Genomic DNA, 18,704 nt, shown 5'->3' on the forward strand with positions numbered 1-18,704 from the left:
GGAAATAATTTTGTTAGCAAAAGTGATGTTTAAACAATTTCACTAGTATCACTTTTTCATAAATTGGGGCATAAACTTTCCCATTTACTTTTGTTGCTTCCAGTGAAATGATGCCTTTTGGTCTTTAGGCATCACTGTAAAAGGCAAAAGCAACTTGAAGTGACATGGTGAGGAAAGCGATGGAAGACACGGAGAAAGAACTGTTCTGACACCTGAGACCCTTGCTTTTCACTTGCCTCTGTCTGGGGTTTGCTGAAAAATGTCACCCACTCCTACTCATTCCTAACGAGTGTATATATTAAGCTCTTTGAAATGTGAGTATTATGGGAAGGATCGCAGTTGCTTTAAATTATAGAAGTTGGCAAGTGCCTGGGAGAAGGAGTGGGAGGTTGTTTAAACTGAGAAAGACAGTTGCAAAACTTCGTACAACAGCATGAGCTCCAAGCTTCAAATGCGTTCTCATGCTCAGACTAGCACTTTATTTTTCATCAAGTTACTTTTTGCATTGTTTTGGAGCAGCTTTGAATAATAGACACATATTTCTGCTTTACATTTTTTAATGATTTCTAAATTCATGGGACAACCAAAGCAAGAAAGCGTCATGTTTTGGGGGAAAGTTTGATATCAGCAATGCCCAGAAAAGGTAAGCTACCATTTTCACTGACGTTTTTCTCCTTTTCCCTCCTGTTTGACCTTCATCAAAATATTTACTGGAAGAACTTAAGACAGCTACTTGTAAAGAAATGGGGGAACTTCTAGAAAATATGTCAACAAATGATAAATCCGAGGTTGGAAAACCTCAGCAGGAGTGCTTTCTCCTGCTTTCTATTCTGCTTGACGCGTGAATCTCTGTGAAATATCTTTGACTTTGTGAGAAATGCCATTTCTCTTAGAAAATGGGGGGTGGTGACTTCAAAGTCTTTAACCTGATAAACCTAGACCTTCTCAGTGTGGTGATGGGCTAACTTATTTACAACGTTAGAGTGTCTATGTTTTCTTATCCCATGATATGCAACTCAACTTCCGGAGATATGATCCTTCTGTTAACTAAGAAATCTTTCCCATGGAAGATTTTATATTTATTGCAAAAATTCTCTTAAGCATGATTACTATGGTGTCTTATAAACTTGTTTTGCAGAATAAGTTTTTAAAAGGTAAAGAAATCATTTGACTTTTCCTTTGTAACGATGCGGGAGGATGTCACAGATATTATACGTGTATATCTGGGGGGGCAGCATTCATTAATTCAAGTCACAGCTGGTCCACAATGTTGTCTAAATAGAGAGACTGCCTCTCGACTATGCCACATAAACAGGTAGGGAGCAACGCAGCTAAGATATTTCTTTGTTTGTCTATGCATTGGTCATACAAGAAGTATCTTGTGGTTTGAGGTCGAGGGGCATGTAATTGTGTGATGTGTTGTCCCTAGTTCCCTGAGAAAGCCTTTGTTATCAGTGCTCCCATCTTTCCAAGGCAGAATTCCAGGTGCAAGAAGCTAGATATCCACAGAGATCTGCAAAATCTTCCAGCAGGCTAACATTTTATCAGAGCCTCACGTTCATTCCTCCATGCACACATATGTGCTCCCAGGCAGAGGTTAAAATACCCGATGGGATCGATTGAGCTTGAGTGTTTCGGGACACGTAGGTGACCTTGGTCTGCAAAACTCATTGGTACAGAAACATTATTCGCAAACAAGCCCATCAGGCCTGGGTAAGAAATGCTAGGGCTGCCCGGGACGCTGCTCTTGGGCGGAGAAGGCTCTACCTTCTGGCCGTACCAGCTGTTGCTCTGTTTCTGGAATATGTTTTCCTTCTGTGTCAAATTCTAGTTACGTAAGGTGGATTTCAGCGGCTGCCTCTGCCTTGTGGTCTCAGTGAAAGGAAAGGGATTAAGGTCAGAGGAAGGACGTTATTATAGAAAGGCGAGAAGGCAGCTCGATCAGCTCATTGCAAAGTAGTCAAGAGACACCACGAGTTGTTTCTCCATCCATACCAGTTAGTGGACTGAGTGGCCTGCGGCTGCCAATTTATTGTCCACTTTCCCGCATCTTCTCTGTTCTCCTTTTCTCCCTCCACTTCTATCCACACCGGCCTGTGGAACATTAAGAGAGGGGCAGACAGAATAATTTCTTTCAGATTGGACAGAAGAGATTATTGCCAGCGCCTTCTCCCTCCTCTCGGCTCTTCCCTAGGCTTGCTGGGGAAGCCCCCACCCTATTCAGAGGGGGGTCTCCAGGGCCCCATCCATGACCTCATCGCAGAGAGCCGCAGAGCTGGGATGGCCAGCCTTTGCATGGTGCCTGAGTGCACCCTGGGGATGGGTGCGGCCCACAAATGCAGTGTGGCATGACGTGACTGCTGTGGAGCTGGAGCGCCGATGTCCCATCACGGGCTCTCACGGAGGCTGGCGGCATCTCTGGAAGCCAGACCCGCCAGGCCCCACCCTTGGGCCCGAGAAGGCCTCACAGAGGACAAAAACAAAAAGGCGATCAGGGTTGCTAACGAAGCCTCACGCCAGCTGACTCATCTGAGGCGCAGTCACTGGGGGGCTTTGTAAGGAAACCTGGATGGTGCCCTGGAAAGGACAGATCAGGTTTGTCCCAGAAAGGGCGCTGATGAGACAGGCCCTGTGTGACCTCATTGCACCTCCTCACCTCAGAGAGTCTAGGAGAGAGAGGCAGAGGGACGAGAGAGGACAGTGTTAACTGATGAACTGCTGGGAGTGGCTTAGTCCAGGGTACAGGCTACAGTCACTATGGTCACAGGCCTCAAGTCTGTGAACCTGAACCTGAAAGCCCAGGTTCGGGAATCAGTGCCTGAGGGGCTAGGAAAGAGAAACCATCCTAATTCAATAAACCTTCACACAGTGTCCTCTCTGTGATGGAAGCTTTCTTTACAAGACTCTTTGAACACGGTCCTTGACAAAGACAGACCAAACATTAACAGTGTAGAAGATACAGCAGGAACACAAAAAGGTATTTTGCAAACAGACTTGCTGAGGTCAAAGAAAGCTTCTCTTAAAGCCGCATTTGATCTAGACCTTGGAGGATGAGTAAAATTGTGTGAGAAACCCAAAAGGGACAAGGGTGTCCAAGCTGAGGCTGGCATGCAAAGGCACAGAAGGGTATGCAAAGTCATGGATGCTCCATAAACCAAGTAGCTTAGGGCTGCTGAGGCTCTGTTTTCCAAAGTGCATTCCAAAGAACACCAGTTTCATGAGTTATTAATAAGCGGATAACCTAAAATATTTCCTGGTCAGGCAAATTTGGGGATGCTGAATGCTGTGCACGATAGTGGACTAGAGGTCCGGCTTTGGGGTCACAAACATCTGACTTCAAATCCCAGTTCCACCCCTTAACTGCAGGGTGAACTTGGACCCACTTAAGAAGCATCAGTTTCTTTATCTATTAAATGAGGATAGTAATACTCTCCATCTTCCAGGGGCATTCTGAGGATTAAAAATTAGAGAATCTATGTAAGGGCCTAATATCAAAGTACCTGGCATAAAATGAGAGCTTAATGAATGTTAGTTATTCTCATTAACTATTTAATGTTGGTTTCTTTACTGCAGGACATCTCACACATTTTAGGTAGTTAATGTGTCCTCCTACTCTCCATGACTGAGTCATCAGAATCTGTTTCCCAAACTCATTTGACCATGAAATTCCTTTTTCCGAGGAGTATCACAGAATATGGAATGCATGCTGGAAAATGATGAGATTGAGTTGGTCCAGTGAGTTAAGGCCACATGTCCTTCAAGGACACAGTTTCCCAAGATTTAATTGAAATTTACCAATCTCCACGAGCCACTTCACAAATTGTCTTCCGTATGTCTATGAAACAGAGGCCCAACAACTGAGATTCTCGTATCTAAGGAGATTGCCTTTTTAAAAAATTATTGTCAGATTTTAGAAGAAACAGAATAGTAACAGCAAAGCAAAGTTTTGTCAGTAATTTCACACTTGAAAAGTCAGCCTTTGCCCACAGTTTGAGGTCCTACCATGTAGAGGAAAATGCAAAAGAGACAATCTAGAAGAAAACATGATTCTACCTTCAAAGAATTATGAATCAAATGAGAGAAATAAAACCTGCATTCCAAAATCTAAAATGCAAAGTTAATATTACAAAACAGAATATAAGACTCAGAATGAAAGGAAATTCAATAAAGAGGAGACCATAGGTCCCTGGAATAACTGGAGTAATCAGTCACATTCTTTGACATGTACCATGTACAAGGAACTGTGCTGAGTTCTTTGCAATATGATTAACCCATTTATAACTTACAACCAAGCCCCAGGGTGGGTGTGGACTTACCCATTTCACAGATGAGAAAACTGAGTCCCAGGGAAATTCAGTAACCAGCCTGGAGTCTTTCAAGACTTAAGTGGCTAAGTAGTGTCTCGTGCTTGGGTCCATCTGATGCTCTGTCCCTCACCTAGGGAAGACTCCTCAGAGGAGGTAACTAACTGTGCTCGAAGGATGAATAAGAATTGGTGGGAGGGGAATTTCAAGCAAAGAGAAGAAGATTAGCAAAGGCACAGGAGAGAACAGCATGTGGAAGAGTGGGAAAGCTGCCCCAGCAAAACAAAGTGCATGCACAGAGAGCCGAAGGAGATAAGCTCAGAAGACTTGGTTGGAATCAGATCATAGAAAGCCCTGAATGCCAAACCATAAAGTTTAGATTTTTTTTTAATGGAGTAATCATTAAAAGTTTATAAACAAGAAAGTGAAGTGACTTAGGATGAGAAATGAGTGCATAGCAGGGACAGAGACTAAACTTCTGGTTAGGAAGCTACATTTGTCCAGGCAAGAAATAGCAGCAGTTGCTGGCAGGCAGTTAAGGGGTGACCCAATCTACACCAAGGCCTTGACCGTCACAACGGACTTTCAAAATAGCAACCCTGAGAACTCACTAAATCTGGATTCTAAGTGGGCTTCAATTTCAACCCTGTAAAATGGGAGGGGGTGGAGGATGGGAGAAGAGGAGGGGCTAATTGGCCATTGAGGGCCCTCCCAGTTCTCAAACTCCACGAAGATAACACTCTAAGCACCTTTATGGAAATCATTAACTATATAGTTCCCTATTCGATCTCCAGCTTCCAGACCTCTCTTCCTTTCAAGCAGGCATATTTCCAAAATAACATTAGGGTCTACAGAATTTTATGAGTTTATAGCTATAGCAATTACATAACAATGGTTTGGCATGCAACAATTGGGGGAGGGTACATTTTAATACATCCCTTCAGGAGAAACTTTGCTCCATCCTCCTGGCAGTCTGCCTTTTGTAAATTCAATTGTCTACCTCTCGTGATGGAGAACTCTTACTACAGTTCATACCATGTCAGGATCTTGTGGTGCTTTGAATGGGAGTTATTTACATAGGTGTCCTGTGACCTCCGGCAGTTCCCACACAGGTGGTAAGCTTTGAGAGAGCAGGAATTACTACGTCTTCAAGTTCTCCCGTGCTTTACAACTATAGAAGGTCTGAATCTTAACAAATATAGGTCTGCAAGAAATGTTACGTCTATTTTTTTTTTTTTTTACTTCAACGTAAATCTGATTCCAAGAGTCCATGCCAGCAGGAACTTCAGTTTCAGAAATTATTGGGGCTCCTACCTACACCACCTCCAACACCATGGTCAGGCAAAGATCCCAGGAGGTCTTCCCTAACCCTACTTATGCCCATTCTTATAAATTCCCTGCCCTTTGATGTCTGCGGATTCAGCTTTCAAACCCTGTTTGGGGACTGGAATCTGGTGTCTGGGCAGTACCAGGTGGCCCTCTCCTCTGAGGTCCAGCCAGGCAGGGTGAGCATTTCCACTTCTCACAGATGCACAGCCCCCCAGTCTTTCCTGGTGTAAGAATATCTCCCATCAAAAGTCTTTCATTTTCCCCTTCCCCAGCTTATACTTCCAGGCTTGGACTTTCTAAAAAAAAAAAGGAAGAAACGTTGTTTTTAAGAAACTTCTGCTTCCTGCTCAGCTAAACACTTTAAACCAGGAAGTGCAAAGGGCTGGGTGACATTCTTGAAATGAGAAGTTGGAGGTGAAGAACAGCACACAAATTAATATTTCAGTGAGTTGTTCTGCCATACACCCAATAGGTATTCAATCATGTCAGCAAGGTAAGTGTCCCGAGAGATGATAAAATGGCTTCTCCAAAGTTACTCAGCTTGCCACCAGACAAGGTAATTGTTATGATCAGGCTAATAGTGTCTCTTTATGAAGTGCCTACTAGACACTTATGAAGTGTCAGTAGTCTTTATATAGACTGTCTCCTTGCACCCATTTTTCAGACGAGGAGAGGTGAATAGCTCACCTAAGGTCCTACACATAGTAAGAGATGGAGCAGGTATTTAAACTCATGTTGTACCTCTCTCCGAAACCTACACCTTTTCCATAGTGCCATAGGGACTCCCAGAAAGGATTTCTTATTTTCTATTTACCAATCTGGAGCCCTGCTCTTGACTAATCCTTCAGTAACCATTTTCAATTAAACTTTCTTTTAAATGGAGATTTTTTTATTCACCATAAACATGGTGCGATTCTGCCTGCTATAGTAATAAACCCAAAGAATGGTTTATTACCCCAACTCGTCACTCATCCGTGAGGTGGCGGGGTGAGAAATTCAACCACAATTGAGAGAGGACAGCAAGGTAAAGCACCTTTTTCAAAGCCACAAAGTTAAAAAAGAGCTCAAACTCCAGTACGTGATTGTCTGTCTTCTGCCCCCAAGTCAAGGATACGAAGCTAGTCCTAATTAATGAAAGGATAATTATAGAACAGTGTTAAATATTCGTACTTTTAGGACCTTCATGTACTACCAATAATATAAAGCCATAGTTAATATATTTGTCTTAAAACACATCCTAAGCAGACATACTCTGGCAAGGATTCAAGAGCTGGCAGTAAGACATTCTTTGGTGGCCTTGCCAATGGCTAACATCTCCCAAAACAGTTTACTCTCTTAAATTCGTAGGTGATTTTTTCAGTTTCTTTCTTGCACTGTTCATTTATTTAGAAGAGCTGTTTTGAAGGAACTTTCATCCCATTCCATTCTAAAATCTAATTTGACATCAGTGGACTCTTAGTTAAGAGATTCTTTGAATGTATCAGAATTACCAACCCATTTTATCACAGGTGTCTCAACTTCCAGATCACACTAGTGTTTTGCTATGGTCTTAGTCCATTCTCTGTGGCTATCACAGAATACCACAGACCAGGTAATTTATGAGAATAGGGGTTCTGGAAGCTGGGAAGTCCAAAAGCACGGGGCTGGCATCTGGTGAGGGCCTTTGCTGTGTCATAACATGGTCGAGGGCTTCCCACAGCAAGAGGGAAGAGCATACCAGCTCTTCCCCTTCTTATGAAGTCACCATTCCAACCTGGGGGGCCCCCCTTAATGACCTTATATGATCCCCCCAAAGGCCGCACTTCCAAATATCATCTACATATAAATTTGGGGATTAAGCATCCAATGCATAAAATTTGGGGGACACAAAAAACCATAGCACTTAGCTTTTCCTCTTTTTTCTTCACTATAAAGACCGTATTCCTTGGCATGTTCTTAGGGGACATTTGAAAATCTCTTGACTGTCCTTCTTCTCCACTTTCATCCCGACCGCTCTTCTCCTCATACCCAATGCCTCTGCCCAGTGAACTCTTCACAGTTTCTCAGGCACCCCTCTTCTTGACATAGGTCTAAAGAATCTGAGTCCATTCCCTTGCCTCTGTATGAATTATGCTGAGCCATATAAAATTGCTGACCTTCAACCATTTTATTACTTACAAAAAATAGCACCTTATGTGATTTCAGTGTCATCTGGACATGTTAAAAAAAAAAAAAACCTCTCGTTTCTTGAAGACAATTTATGTACCAGACTCTTAAATATAACAAAAATGTGTTGATTGCCCTCCTGATCATCCCTGAGGCTGAGATGGAACAGTAATCAAATAGACTTTTAGAATTTATCCACGCTACAGATCTCACTTCAGCTTCAATGCCAGCAGTAGCAAAACACTCATCTAACAAGGCTGCTCCTTCCATTAAAACATCACTGCTGCTGATTCAAGATCAATGTAGTATTGTTATTCTTTTTCATTTCCTTTCTTTCTTTCTTTCTTTCTTTCTTTCTTTCTTTCTTCCTTCCTTCCTTCCTTTCTTCCTTCCTTCCTTCCTTCCTTCCTTTCTTCCTTTCTTCCTTTCTTTCCTTCTTTCCTTCTTTCTTTCTTTTTCTTTCTTTCTTTCTTTCTTTCTTTTCTTTTCTTTTCTTTTCTTTCTTTCTTAGCACCCACTTATGAGTGAGAACATGTGATATTTCTCTTTCTGTGTCTAGTTTATTTCACTTAACATAACTTTCTTCATGCTCATCCATGTTGCTGCACATGGCAGAATTTCATTCTTTTTATGGCTGAGTGGTATTCCATTGTGTGTATATACCACAATTTCCTTATCCAGTCAATGGTATTCAGCGTTGTACCCAAAAAATATGTATAACTAATGATGCTTCAATAAATAAAAAGAATGGCCAATAAACATGAAGATGTTTAACCTCATTGTTAATAAAATAAGTGCACACTGAAAAAAAAAATCACTGGTCACTAGAAAGTTCTTTATTATACCAGATGTTTTGTTTTGCTTTGTTTTTAACATCTCTCTATTGGTCTTCATTCTGCTTTTAGAAGTAGCAAGGAAAAGTCCTCTTTTTTCTGGCATTTTAAATACTTGAGGACTGTCATCTGCCTTCCACACCCTCTTCCAGGGTCTCCCCATGCTCACAGGGAGGACTTTCCCCAGACACCCTGTGATTCACCTAGATATGCATGCCCCTCTTGAAACACATGTCCATCCAGACTTGACTACCAGATTCCAGATGATTTTCACATCTCATGACAACTCTATATCAAAGTCCTGGGATGAATAGTGGCTATCTGAGGCCTTGTATTGAGAGAAAATCTGAACCCAATCCAGAGTTAGTGAGAAAGTGTGTAGAGTTTAATTAGTGATATCTAAAAAATAATCAGATATTTTCCAGGGTTGCTCTGGATATTGTCCAACAGCCCAGAGCACAGGTGAACTATTACCCTCTCTGATTCTAATACTCTCTTTTCCTTAACGTTAAATTTATATCAGCTTTGCTAGTAAGCCTTTCTCATAAAAGGATCAACTAAAAAATTCAAATTATTTTCTAAACCTAGTTGCAGCAAAACCTTTCATCCATGTTATACTGCTGCTTTTCTTCATAGCCAACTAAAAAGAATGCAAATCTGGAATTAAGAAACTCTCTGTGCAAGTTTCAGCCCTAATCCTTCCTGTGTGATTTGGGGAAAGTTATTTGATCTCTCTGAGCCTCTGTTCACCATTAAAAATGGAAATAATATATACCTACTCCACTGGACTTATTGGAAGTATTAAATGAGACATTATGTAAGAAATAGTACACAATTTAGGAGGTGAAATATAAATGCTAGTTATTGTTAGGAACCTGATCCTTTTGGCTGGCCAGCTAGTTTTTCCCTTGACCACTTTGTCGTGGCATATTTCTTCTCTCTGGACAAATTGACACCTAATGGGGGATTAGAAACAAAAGCACAAACAAGAGGAATGAAAACATACTAGGTATCCAGTGAATGGACTTGCCTATAAGTGTAAACATGTCAAAGGAGAGAATTTCAGCCGAGATGAAAGTGTTTCTACAATGCTGTGTAAGAAGAGTTACAAGCAAAATCCAGATTGGCTCTCCCTGGCTTGCTTTTATTATTCAAGGCCTCAGATGTTTGGTTTGGGATGATTTGTGCTTGCTATTTGCTCACACAATTCTACATTGCTGCACTAAGGCTTTTGCTCACAAAAATATAACCATTTTTCATGGGTATGTTATCAGCAAGACATTAGCGTAGGTCTGGGCAATACTCGAAGTCAGGGGCTGCAACCCTGAATTTATGGGACTGACCAGGAGATGCACAGTGAGTAAGCATCGCGGAGACCCCAGACACTAAGCACTGCGTGCTCCTGCTGAAGTGGGCAGTCCCACCCGCTCCAGTGGGCGGTGTCCGTGGGGTGATATGGCCCGGTGGTGCTACAGCTTCAGAATTTTCAAGAAAGCTGATATATCTGGATATTTTTATGCAAAATGTTCCTATGTTAAAATACAAGCTGTGTTTTTGACCTATAGAAATGGCAATTTAATAGGGTTCAATCCAATATCATCTAGAGACATAAGAAGAGTTTCCATTTTCTCGCTGTGTGGAAAATTTCAAGGGTCTTTGCCATTCAACAGATATGTCCTGAATAAACATGCACACGCACGCACATTACCTTACCAGTAGCACTGGAGAGCAGAGAACAATCAAGGCACAAAAGATACAGTTGTAGGTAAACCCTCAATTTATCTTCCCAACACCCCTGTAAGGTTGGTAGTAGGTTAACCTCTATTTCACACAGGAGACCCAAAGCCTCACCATCAGCTAGTCGCAACATGTCCGTAAATAAATAGGTGATCTTGCCAGCAGAACTGGTGTCCTCCCAACTCTTGCCACACAGGACTGGAGGAGGAAATGTAAAATGTATGTTGCTGCCCATTCTCCCAGACTGGGCAAATTGATGATTTTCCTGGTCCCTCTGGCAAATTTAAATCTCTATACTCCTTTAGCCCTTCTATGGAGAATCTGAAGCCCCTTCTTCTCTCTTCATTGTGTGTGTGTGTGTGTGTGTGTGTGTGTGTGTGTGTGTGTGTGTGTGTGTGTGTGTGTGTGTGTGTGTGTGCGCCCTCTTTTCTACATCTCCCCCTCAAGTCTAAATTCTTTCTTTCTTTCTTCGTATTTACACTTTATTTCCTGAAGTATGTATGTCCCCAGATAACTGAAGTGCTCAGCACAGTGCCTGTTGCATAGCAGAAACTCCATAAATGTCAGTTAGCTCTTTCTACACGATATGAGGCAAAATGAAAGAAATGTGCAAAATAAAGCAGTTTAAATGAAAACAGAAGATCAAAGCCATGACATGAGGAGGAGGAGGAACAAAATACATGAACCCCAAAGACCAATCTGGTTACTGCAATTGAACATGAAATTTTACTTCCTGGCAGCTAAATCCAGAGTCTTTTCAGACTTAAAGTAACCCGTGAATACTCTGGTGTGCTCAGGGCAAAGGACTGAAGAAAAGGAAATGAATTTCCTTTCTTTTACCCTCATCTGGGTCCTGCCTTTGAACAAATATTTTTCCCCTGTATCTCAGTTTTATTTTCAGCAATCCATTAATCTCTCACTGAACATCCACTACTATATTGTGTTCAAATCTCACTCAAATCCTATTTAGAACATTGTTTTGTGTGGTAAAGAATACAAGTCTTATAATGAAAGCAATTTATAGCTGAAGCTGTTGCTAGGGTGTTGCTAAAGGAAATCTATAACTCTTGGTTAATGAGAAAACTCACTTAATATGGATAGATACAAGCCACAGCTGGGTGCTTTATGGGAAGAAAGTATCAGGGGAAGGGAGGAAAGAATAAAGGAAGGAAGGAAGGGAGGAAGGGAGAAAGGGATTCTCCCAAATCACTTTTCCCTAAAGATATTCATTTTCTTACCCCTGAGACCTATAGGTTAATCCATATTTTCAGCTCTGGCCACTCCCTCTCAAAGAAAATCTAGTCCTTTATTTCCAGCCCTTTCTTTTGATCATAGAAACTTAACCATCACCACAAATGCTCTATTTTGCTATTGACCCAGCCATTCTCCCAGAATACAAGCAATAATTGGTTAGTGACAGACACTACTATATTAGATTCTGGACGGCACATGTTAATAGGGCCATTGTCAAGCTAAACCAGAGATAGCTTGGGTAACCAAGAAGGTAAAGGTATTAAAACAAAAGCACATGAAAAACAGTTGCAGGACCTCAGGCCAGCTGCCCTGGAGAAAGAAAACTAATAGGAGATAGGAGACTGATTTTAGGTATTTGCCTATCTTCTTTGAGTAAGACTTCTGAAGTAATTTCCCAAGATTTGGTGTTAATTACTTTGAATTCCAGTCTAAAGAGACAGCAAAGCGTAGGCTGTCTCTGAAGTCAGAACAGACCTGGGATAAAACCTCAGCTCTTGTCATTTCTAGGTGTGTGCTCTTGGGCAACTAACTTCTCCTCTCCTCCATTTCCTTGCTGTAAAAATTAAGGATAATAGTATCCATCTCATTAGACTTATTGTGAGGATTAAATGAGATAATACAATGCACTGTAAGTCATAGCTAATATTAAAATTTCGATTTCTTCTGTGGGAATGTAACAGAAGAGAAAAAGCATTAGATAGGCAGGGTATTATCTGAGTCATAAAGCATAAGATGTTCTTTTCTCTCTTCTTCCCTTCCTTTCTTTCTTCCTTCCTTCCTTTTCTCTTCTTCCACAGCCATCCGGCATGAACATGCATTTGGTAAGCTTTCTAATTAAACAAAAAATTGCAGATTTTAACAACACCATAGCAACAGCTCCAACTGTAAATTGCCTTCATTATAAGATTTGCATCCTTTACTACATGAAAGAGCATTCTAAACAGGATTTGAGTGAGATCCTGAAAAAGATTCAGAAGTGTTTGGTAAGTGTAAGAAACAGAGCGTTGCAATATTACCTAAATCTAGGAGAGCAGGAGTTTTAGCTGCAGTTTTCAACCTTGGATGCACCTTAACGATCAACGAGGGAGATTTGAAAAATCCCCCAACACAGGCTACACACAAGACCATTGCATCAGAATCACTAGAGGTGGGACCCAGGTGTAAATAATTTGTTAAAGCTCCCCTGGTGATTGTAATGTGCAGCTGAGGTGGGAAACAAGCTGTTTCAGGGGAAGCAGCGGCCAATGGTACGGAAAGCTACAGAGCTGATGAGGCTGTTTGCTGTATGCAAGGTGCAAGGACATCTATACCTTGTAGACTCTACAAAGCCCCTTCGGGAGAGTTGAAGAAACAGAAATCAGGCTATGAAAGGAAGGAGGAACTGGCTAGGAAGAGTCTACACCAATTATAGCTTAATTCTTCAGCAAACATGGTGGAATCTGGAAGGAAAGCGAGGAAGTCAGCTTGAGGAGTTAGCAAAAGCAATATAATTTTTAGAATACAATTTATTTTTAGAATATTAGAGACTTAAGCATATTTGAACCAAAGGCAAGTCTACCATATCTTGTAAGTTTGCAATTTAAATTTCGGGAAATAGTTTTAAAAAATGCATCTATCCAGTCAATTTCATCTTGATGAGTTCAGATTCATCAGAGGATCTTGACTAAATACGCCCCCTGCTTTACATCTTACCACTCTTTTTATTTTCACTGTCATTTATTAAATTTCCCACTGTGTGTCAAACATGTCACTTGATTACCTCTCTTCATCCTCAAAAAAAGGAAGTATAAAGCGGCTGCCTCCCATTTTGTGAAAATGAAATTTTTCAGGTAAAGAAATGAGATTCACAGAGGCTTGGTGGTTGGCCCAAAGTCAGTAAGTGGCAAAACCAGGACACAAGCTTGGGTTTGTATGACCCCAAAGCCCGCAATCTTTCCACCCTGCCACTCTGGATGTAAAACACAGATTCATTTCTTGGAGAGCCGCATGCTTCCTTCCAAACCTGCAAAATGACAAAAACTATGCCCTAAAAGACAATATCTCAACACTATGGCTCTGAATGAAATGAATAAAATGACTGAAAAGTGAAAATGTAGCAAAGGCTCCAGCTACAACCTCAGGTTGCAGAAAGGCTTGAGCAAGATACAGAGCATTTCAGAGAGTGGGTGAGCACAAGGTCTTTGCCGTCGTTTTCACAGATGCCACAATCGGAATTGCCCATAACTAACACTAGCCAAAAAGTGCAGCATCTCGTGCTATGGGCAGCTGGGATTTGGATAGCAATGGCCACTCTCAGCACTGTTCTTCTCTACCATCTGCCCACTCCTGCCTCCTTCCCTGGACATGTAGTCCTTGCTGACTTCTATCTGCCAAAGCATCCCACATGTGCCAGCTTGCTTGGCCATCTTCTCTTGCTGAAACCAAATCTCCACATCCCTGATTACCCCTGAAAACTAATTAGTGTCCATTCGCAAGCAATACTTTCCTTCTAATACACCCAGGTACATATGATCCAGAGGGCTGCATTAATTTCTGGAATATTAACTTAGAGGAGAATTAAGTCTAATAAAAAATATGATATTAGCTCCAAATAGCTGCATACTCTACGTCAATGAGATGATTTCTATTTTGTCTGCAGATTGGAGATATTAGAATTAGTTATTCTTTGCACTGTGACTGGGGGTGGGGGGGGGTTGCAAAATATCGTTTCTCCTTCCAATGAAAAGGCCTCAAGTCCTGGAAATTGATGATGCAATGTTTGCTGGAAAGAGCCAGTGGTGTTTTGTGTTGCCTCTTTTAAAATAGTTTAATTTTGTATTTTAAAAGAAACTGGCCTGCAAGTTCATTCCAGGACAAGTTTTAAATTCTTTGAGAATAAAGTTAGATGTGACTGTAAAAGAGACTGTTTAGTTTGGACAGACAAATTGCCAAAATACCCATAAAAGGGAGGATCAGATGAGTATTTTTCTTTCAGCTCGTATTTTTCAGATTTTCTTCAAAAGTTACTCTGACAAAAATTTGAGAGAAGCCATGAGACACACTCATAGAATATAAACACCTCAGATAGAGCTCATGTCTCAGACCTAATCGGCCCAGGAAGTCTGTGGTGATTTGGACAAGGTTGCCGTCCATGACGTCCTTAATTGATTACAAAAGTCATCAGAAGAAAGGAACGATGGGCATTTGTTAAGTGCCCACTGTGTGTCTGGCCAGTGCACTAGGTCCTAAGTGGGGGCTGGACAAATGTTATCTTATTTGGTCTTCCCAATTCCCCCTCAAGGTCATTGTTACTCCCATTTGACCAAGAAAGAAAAAGAAGCTGAGGAAGAGGAAAGAACTAGGCAACACATCAAGTAAATGTGGGGAGACAGGAGTGGAGAATAAGACTGGACCTTTTACTTGTCCAAATGTGTTTGAATCCATGAATGTATGAATCTTAGAAGGCAACAGAAAAAGAAAATCTATAGGCTCTGACTCATTGTCATCCTTGGAAACTGGAGACGGATGTTTAGTGTGCGTATAAGTCTTCAGTCAGGCCCATCACAGTACTCATTGGATCTCTGTGAAGATGCTCGCGTGGGAGGCCGGTGGTGTAGACTTAATCCTCATCAAAACCCACTTTCCAACTAGGGAAAATGAGGCTCAGAGGTCTCAAACCTCACAGGAGAGGAGAATGAATGGGGCCTTGAAGTAATGAGAGGACTCTCACATGTAGTCAAGAACAGGGAAGGAAAAGCTTGCACACTGAGTCCTTGGTGAAAGCCAGGGAGACCCGTTTGACCAGAGAAGAATGTTCTGGAAGGAAAATAGTAAGACAAAAGTTAGATAAGTGTTGGGGAAGGGTTCAAACTATGAAGCACTGAGAATACAGGAGAGACAATTTTGACTTTATTCTGCAGAGAATGGGAAGCTGTCATGTTTTTGAGCAAGGAAAGACATGTGGGAGGCACAGTCTGGGGAAGATTCAGCTGGCGTGAGGTGGGGGAAGGGGCTGGAAGTGGGAGGCCAGCTGGGAACTTCATTCTGAGGACCTGCATGGTGCTCTGAAGGCCATAGTTGTTCCGAGGCTCCCTGTCCAGTGAGTTCCACTGCTCTCTGTCCTGGGTGCCGGAAAGCTGGTCCAATGACGCAGCTTCTGGAGGCTGCGTGGGCTCTGCTTAACACGGCTCATGTTGGATGGACTAAATCCCTGGGGTCTTTGATGTGGGAATGTCATCAGGATATTGAGTGCATTCCAGGAACCCTTCCAGGGGAGAACACACGATAAAGGAGGCCCCGCACAACACACATGTTGACCTCAGGAAGCAGAGAGATGGTCATGAGGGGAAAACTGAGTTTTTTTTCCCCAGTGCTATAGGACATAAATTTAAATCATGCGTCCCAAAGCAGGACCGGCAGAATGTGAAGGGCTCCCTTGAACTTTGCTAATACTTAAAGCACGATTTTCTGCAGACATGCCTCGCCCATCCCTGCTCATATATGCGTGTGCAGCACCACAGGATTCTTGCTTTTATCAGAGCAATCTGCAGAGATCAATGTGTTGGGAATATCCTAGCCAGGACTCACTTTTGGGGGATAGTGGGTCCATGCCATTTATAGGTTGTAAAAATTCAAGAAGACTCTGCTGGGGAACTAGGATGAAACCCGAGTTCACTTGTGACCTTGGGCAAGTTCACTCAGATGTTAAGTAATAATAGAAACTTGAGGATCTGATGAAATCTTACTTCAGGTAAGGAGTTAGTGCAGCAGTGAGCAGGATCCTAAATCTGTGCCTAAAGAGCTGGGCAGGACATACAAATGAGTGTGATGGGCAGGCTGCAGACCTGAGAAACTGGAGCTCCTATGGCTCACCCTCAAGGGCACCAGCTACTAGGCCCCACCCATCCGCTGCTACAAGAGAAGCCAGAAATAGGGATTTTTGTGTGAACTCTTCCAATTTTTAATAATAGCAATTAATTCAGATCATTTGTTAAACTCCTAACTATGTAGCGATCAAATCTGGCTACCGGTTTGCAAACAAGGACCCGTAGTTTTCAAGCGGTCATAGAAACTAAGATTGCTCACTGTGAACCATTAGAGGGTCGGCTCAGACCCCCGTTGTGCCACAGTTGTGTGTGTGCATGTGAAAAGCTTCCTTTTCTCATCAAAAAAATAAGAACAATCATAGAGGAATAGTGGGGTCTATAGTGGGAACTGAGATCAAGGTCACAGGTGCCCACGAATCAGAAAGCTGCTAGAAGACCCCTGGTTTGCCAGATGTTAATTCTTTGCTGGTCTTTGGGGAGGTCTGGTGGTTTGCAGTGGTGGGTGGAAGGTTGAAGCACAGATTTTCACAAAGCCCTTTATCCAGTGTCCAGCCTCTGGAATGCTCAACTAATATCAACAGTTATTTTTAAGGCTCAATTAAGTTTCTCCTCTTGTGCCCACTCCTCATCAACTAAAATGCTCTTTCTGGTACTCAAAACTGTGTTCTGCATTAAGGGGGATAAAATATGAGTCAGGCCCTGGCTATTAGAGAATATACAACATTTGAATGACCTATCACAGGACAAGACAATGTGCGTCTCCTAAGAAGTGCAGAAGAGACAAATAGGACAAAGTATAGAGAAGAAGGAACACAGCCAGGCCATGGCATTTCAGCCAGACCAGACTGCAGAGCTAGGAGTGGACAGGACAGGCTTCACGGGCTTATGGCCAGTGCAGTCAGACTGCACTCGCCAGCAGCCCCATGCTTGGGGTTTAATGCTCTGTGGTCACATCTTGAAATGCCTAATAGTTTTATTTTTGCATTTGTGTTTTGCAAGTAAAGTGTGACCAGACAGCGGAGCATGCATCAAGGGCTTGGAACCTTCTTGCCTCTTCTGGATAGATTTTTAGCCCTCAGCTCTCTCGTTCCTGACCAAGCAGGGTTAGACTGGGCTGGTGGCCTCGTCCCTGCAGTCTACCAGCCCTGGGTGTGCTTAGGTTTGACCTCATCTATCCAGGGTCTGGCGGGTGTAACAGCAATGGTCTGTCCACAGAAAAAGTCTTCAAAGGCCTCCACATGGATAGCCAGTCATCCTCTGAATAGCCAGGGCTTTGGGATTGGGTTAAGTAACCAGGAGTTTGGGAGTTGGGTTCTATAGGCAAAAGTAACCCGGCAGTCTTTTAAAAACACATGGAGTCGATTCTCACTATTCACAGTAGTTATGTTCTATAAAGTCATCAGGAATGCTGAAATAGCAAATAACAAACAATTGCTTCTAGGGGAAATACAAGGTTAGGTTCCTGAGAAGCCCTGGTAACAACATTTTTGGCAGTCAATCATTACATTACCTTGTTTTGTGTATGTTTATGTTTAAGGATACCATATTTCATATATGTTGTTAATTCACTAACATTGAACTCATAGCCAACAGCATTGTAACTGATGTAATGAATGAAGTTTATCTAACATACACATTTTCTCCATAAGGCACATTACAGCCTTCTTGCACTTAGGGATGCTAGACAGCCTTTCTATGCTTGAGGGCTGTTTTAAACAGCAAAATCACCAACAAAAAACACAATAATACAAGAAACATGGCACTAAATATGCCGTAAAAAGAGACTCTTCACAGCATGAGAGCTGAAAGAAGAAGGCAGAAATTTGCCTTCTTTTATCTTGATTGCATATCCACAAATGACAATCAAAGCATCATGAGTATTGATTTGGGAATTACAAATAAATTTTAGCAAGCAGATGAATTTGCAATGGCAGAATCTGTGAATCATGAGGACTGACTGCAGCTAAAAGTCGCTCTCACACTTACCAATTAGACATAACATTTGCACTTAAACTCAGCTTCACAGGTCTCCAGTGAAGGTATATCAGGTAGGTTTATATCTATCTACAACCTACAAGTATTAACTAGCCTAGAGGACACCATAGAGTCAAAAGAAAATTGTAAAGTTGGTGATACAGTTTACATATATTTGTCTCCCCAAAGCTCATGTTGAAATCTGATCTCCAATGTGGCAGTGTTGAGAGGTGTTTAGGTCACGGGTGCAGATCCCTCATGAATATTAAAGCTCTCCTAGGTGAGGGCGTAGTGAGTGATTTCTCACTCTATTAGTTCCTATG

The 18,704-nt window shown here is 42.0% G+C and overlaps 1 protein-coding gene across 1 annotated transcript in view; it reads left to right on the forward strand.

The window, feature by feature from the left end:
- Positions 1 to 586: 586 nt before the first annotated feature.
- The window catches only part of C1QTNF7 (C1q and TNF related 7), a 111,765-nt gene continuing 93,647 nt past the window's right edge, over positions 587 to 18,704 (forward strand). The window contains exon 1 of the mRNA XM_063108722.1: positions 587 to 643. Coding sequence (XP_062964792.1) covers positions 631 to 643 — 13 coding nt within the window. The 5' untranslated portion in view covers positions 587 to 630. The remainder of the gene's footprint in view (positions 644 to 18,704) is intronic.

This window comes from Cynocephalus volans, chromosome 9 (assembly GCF_027409185.1).
Source record: "Cynocephalus volans isolate mCynVol1 chromosome 9, mCynVol1.pri, whole genome shotgun sequence".
Classification (NCBI taxonomy): domain Eukaryota; kingdom Metazoa; phylum Chordata; class Mammalia; order Dermoptera; family Cynocephalidae; genus Cynocephalus; species Cynocephalus volans.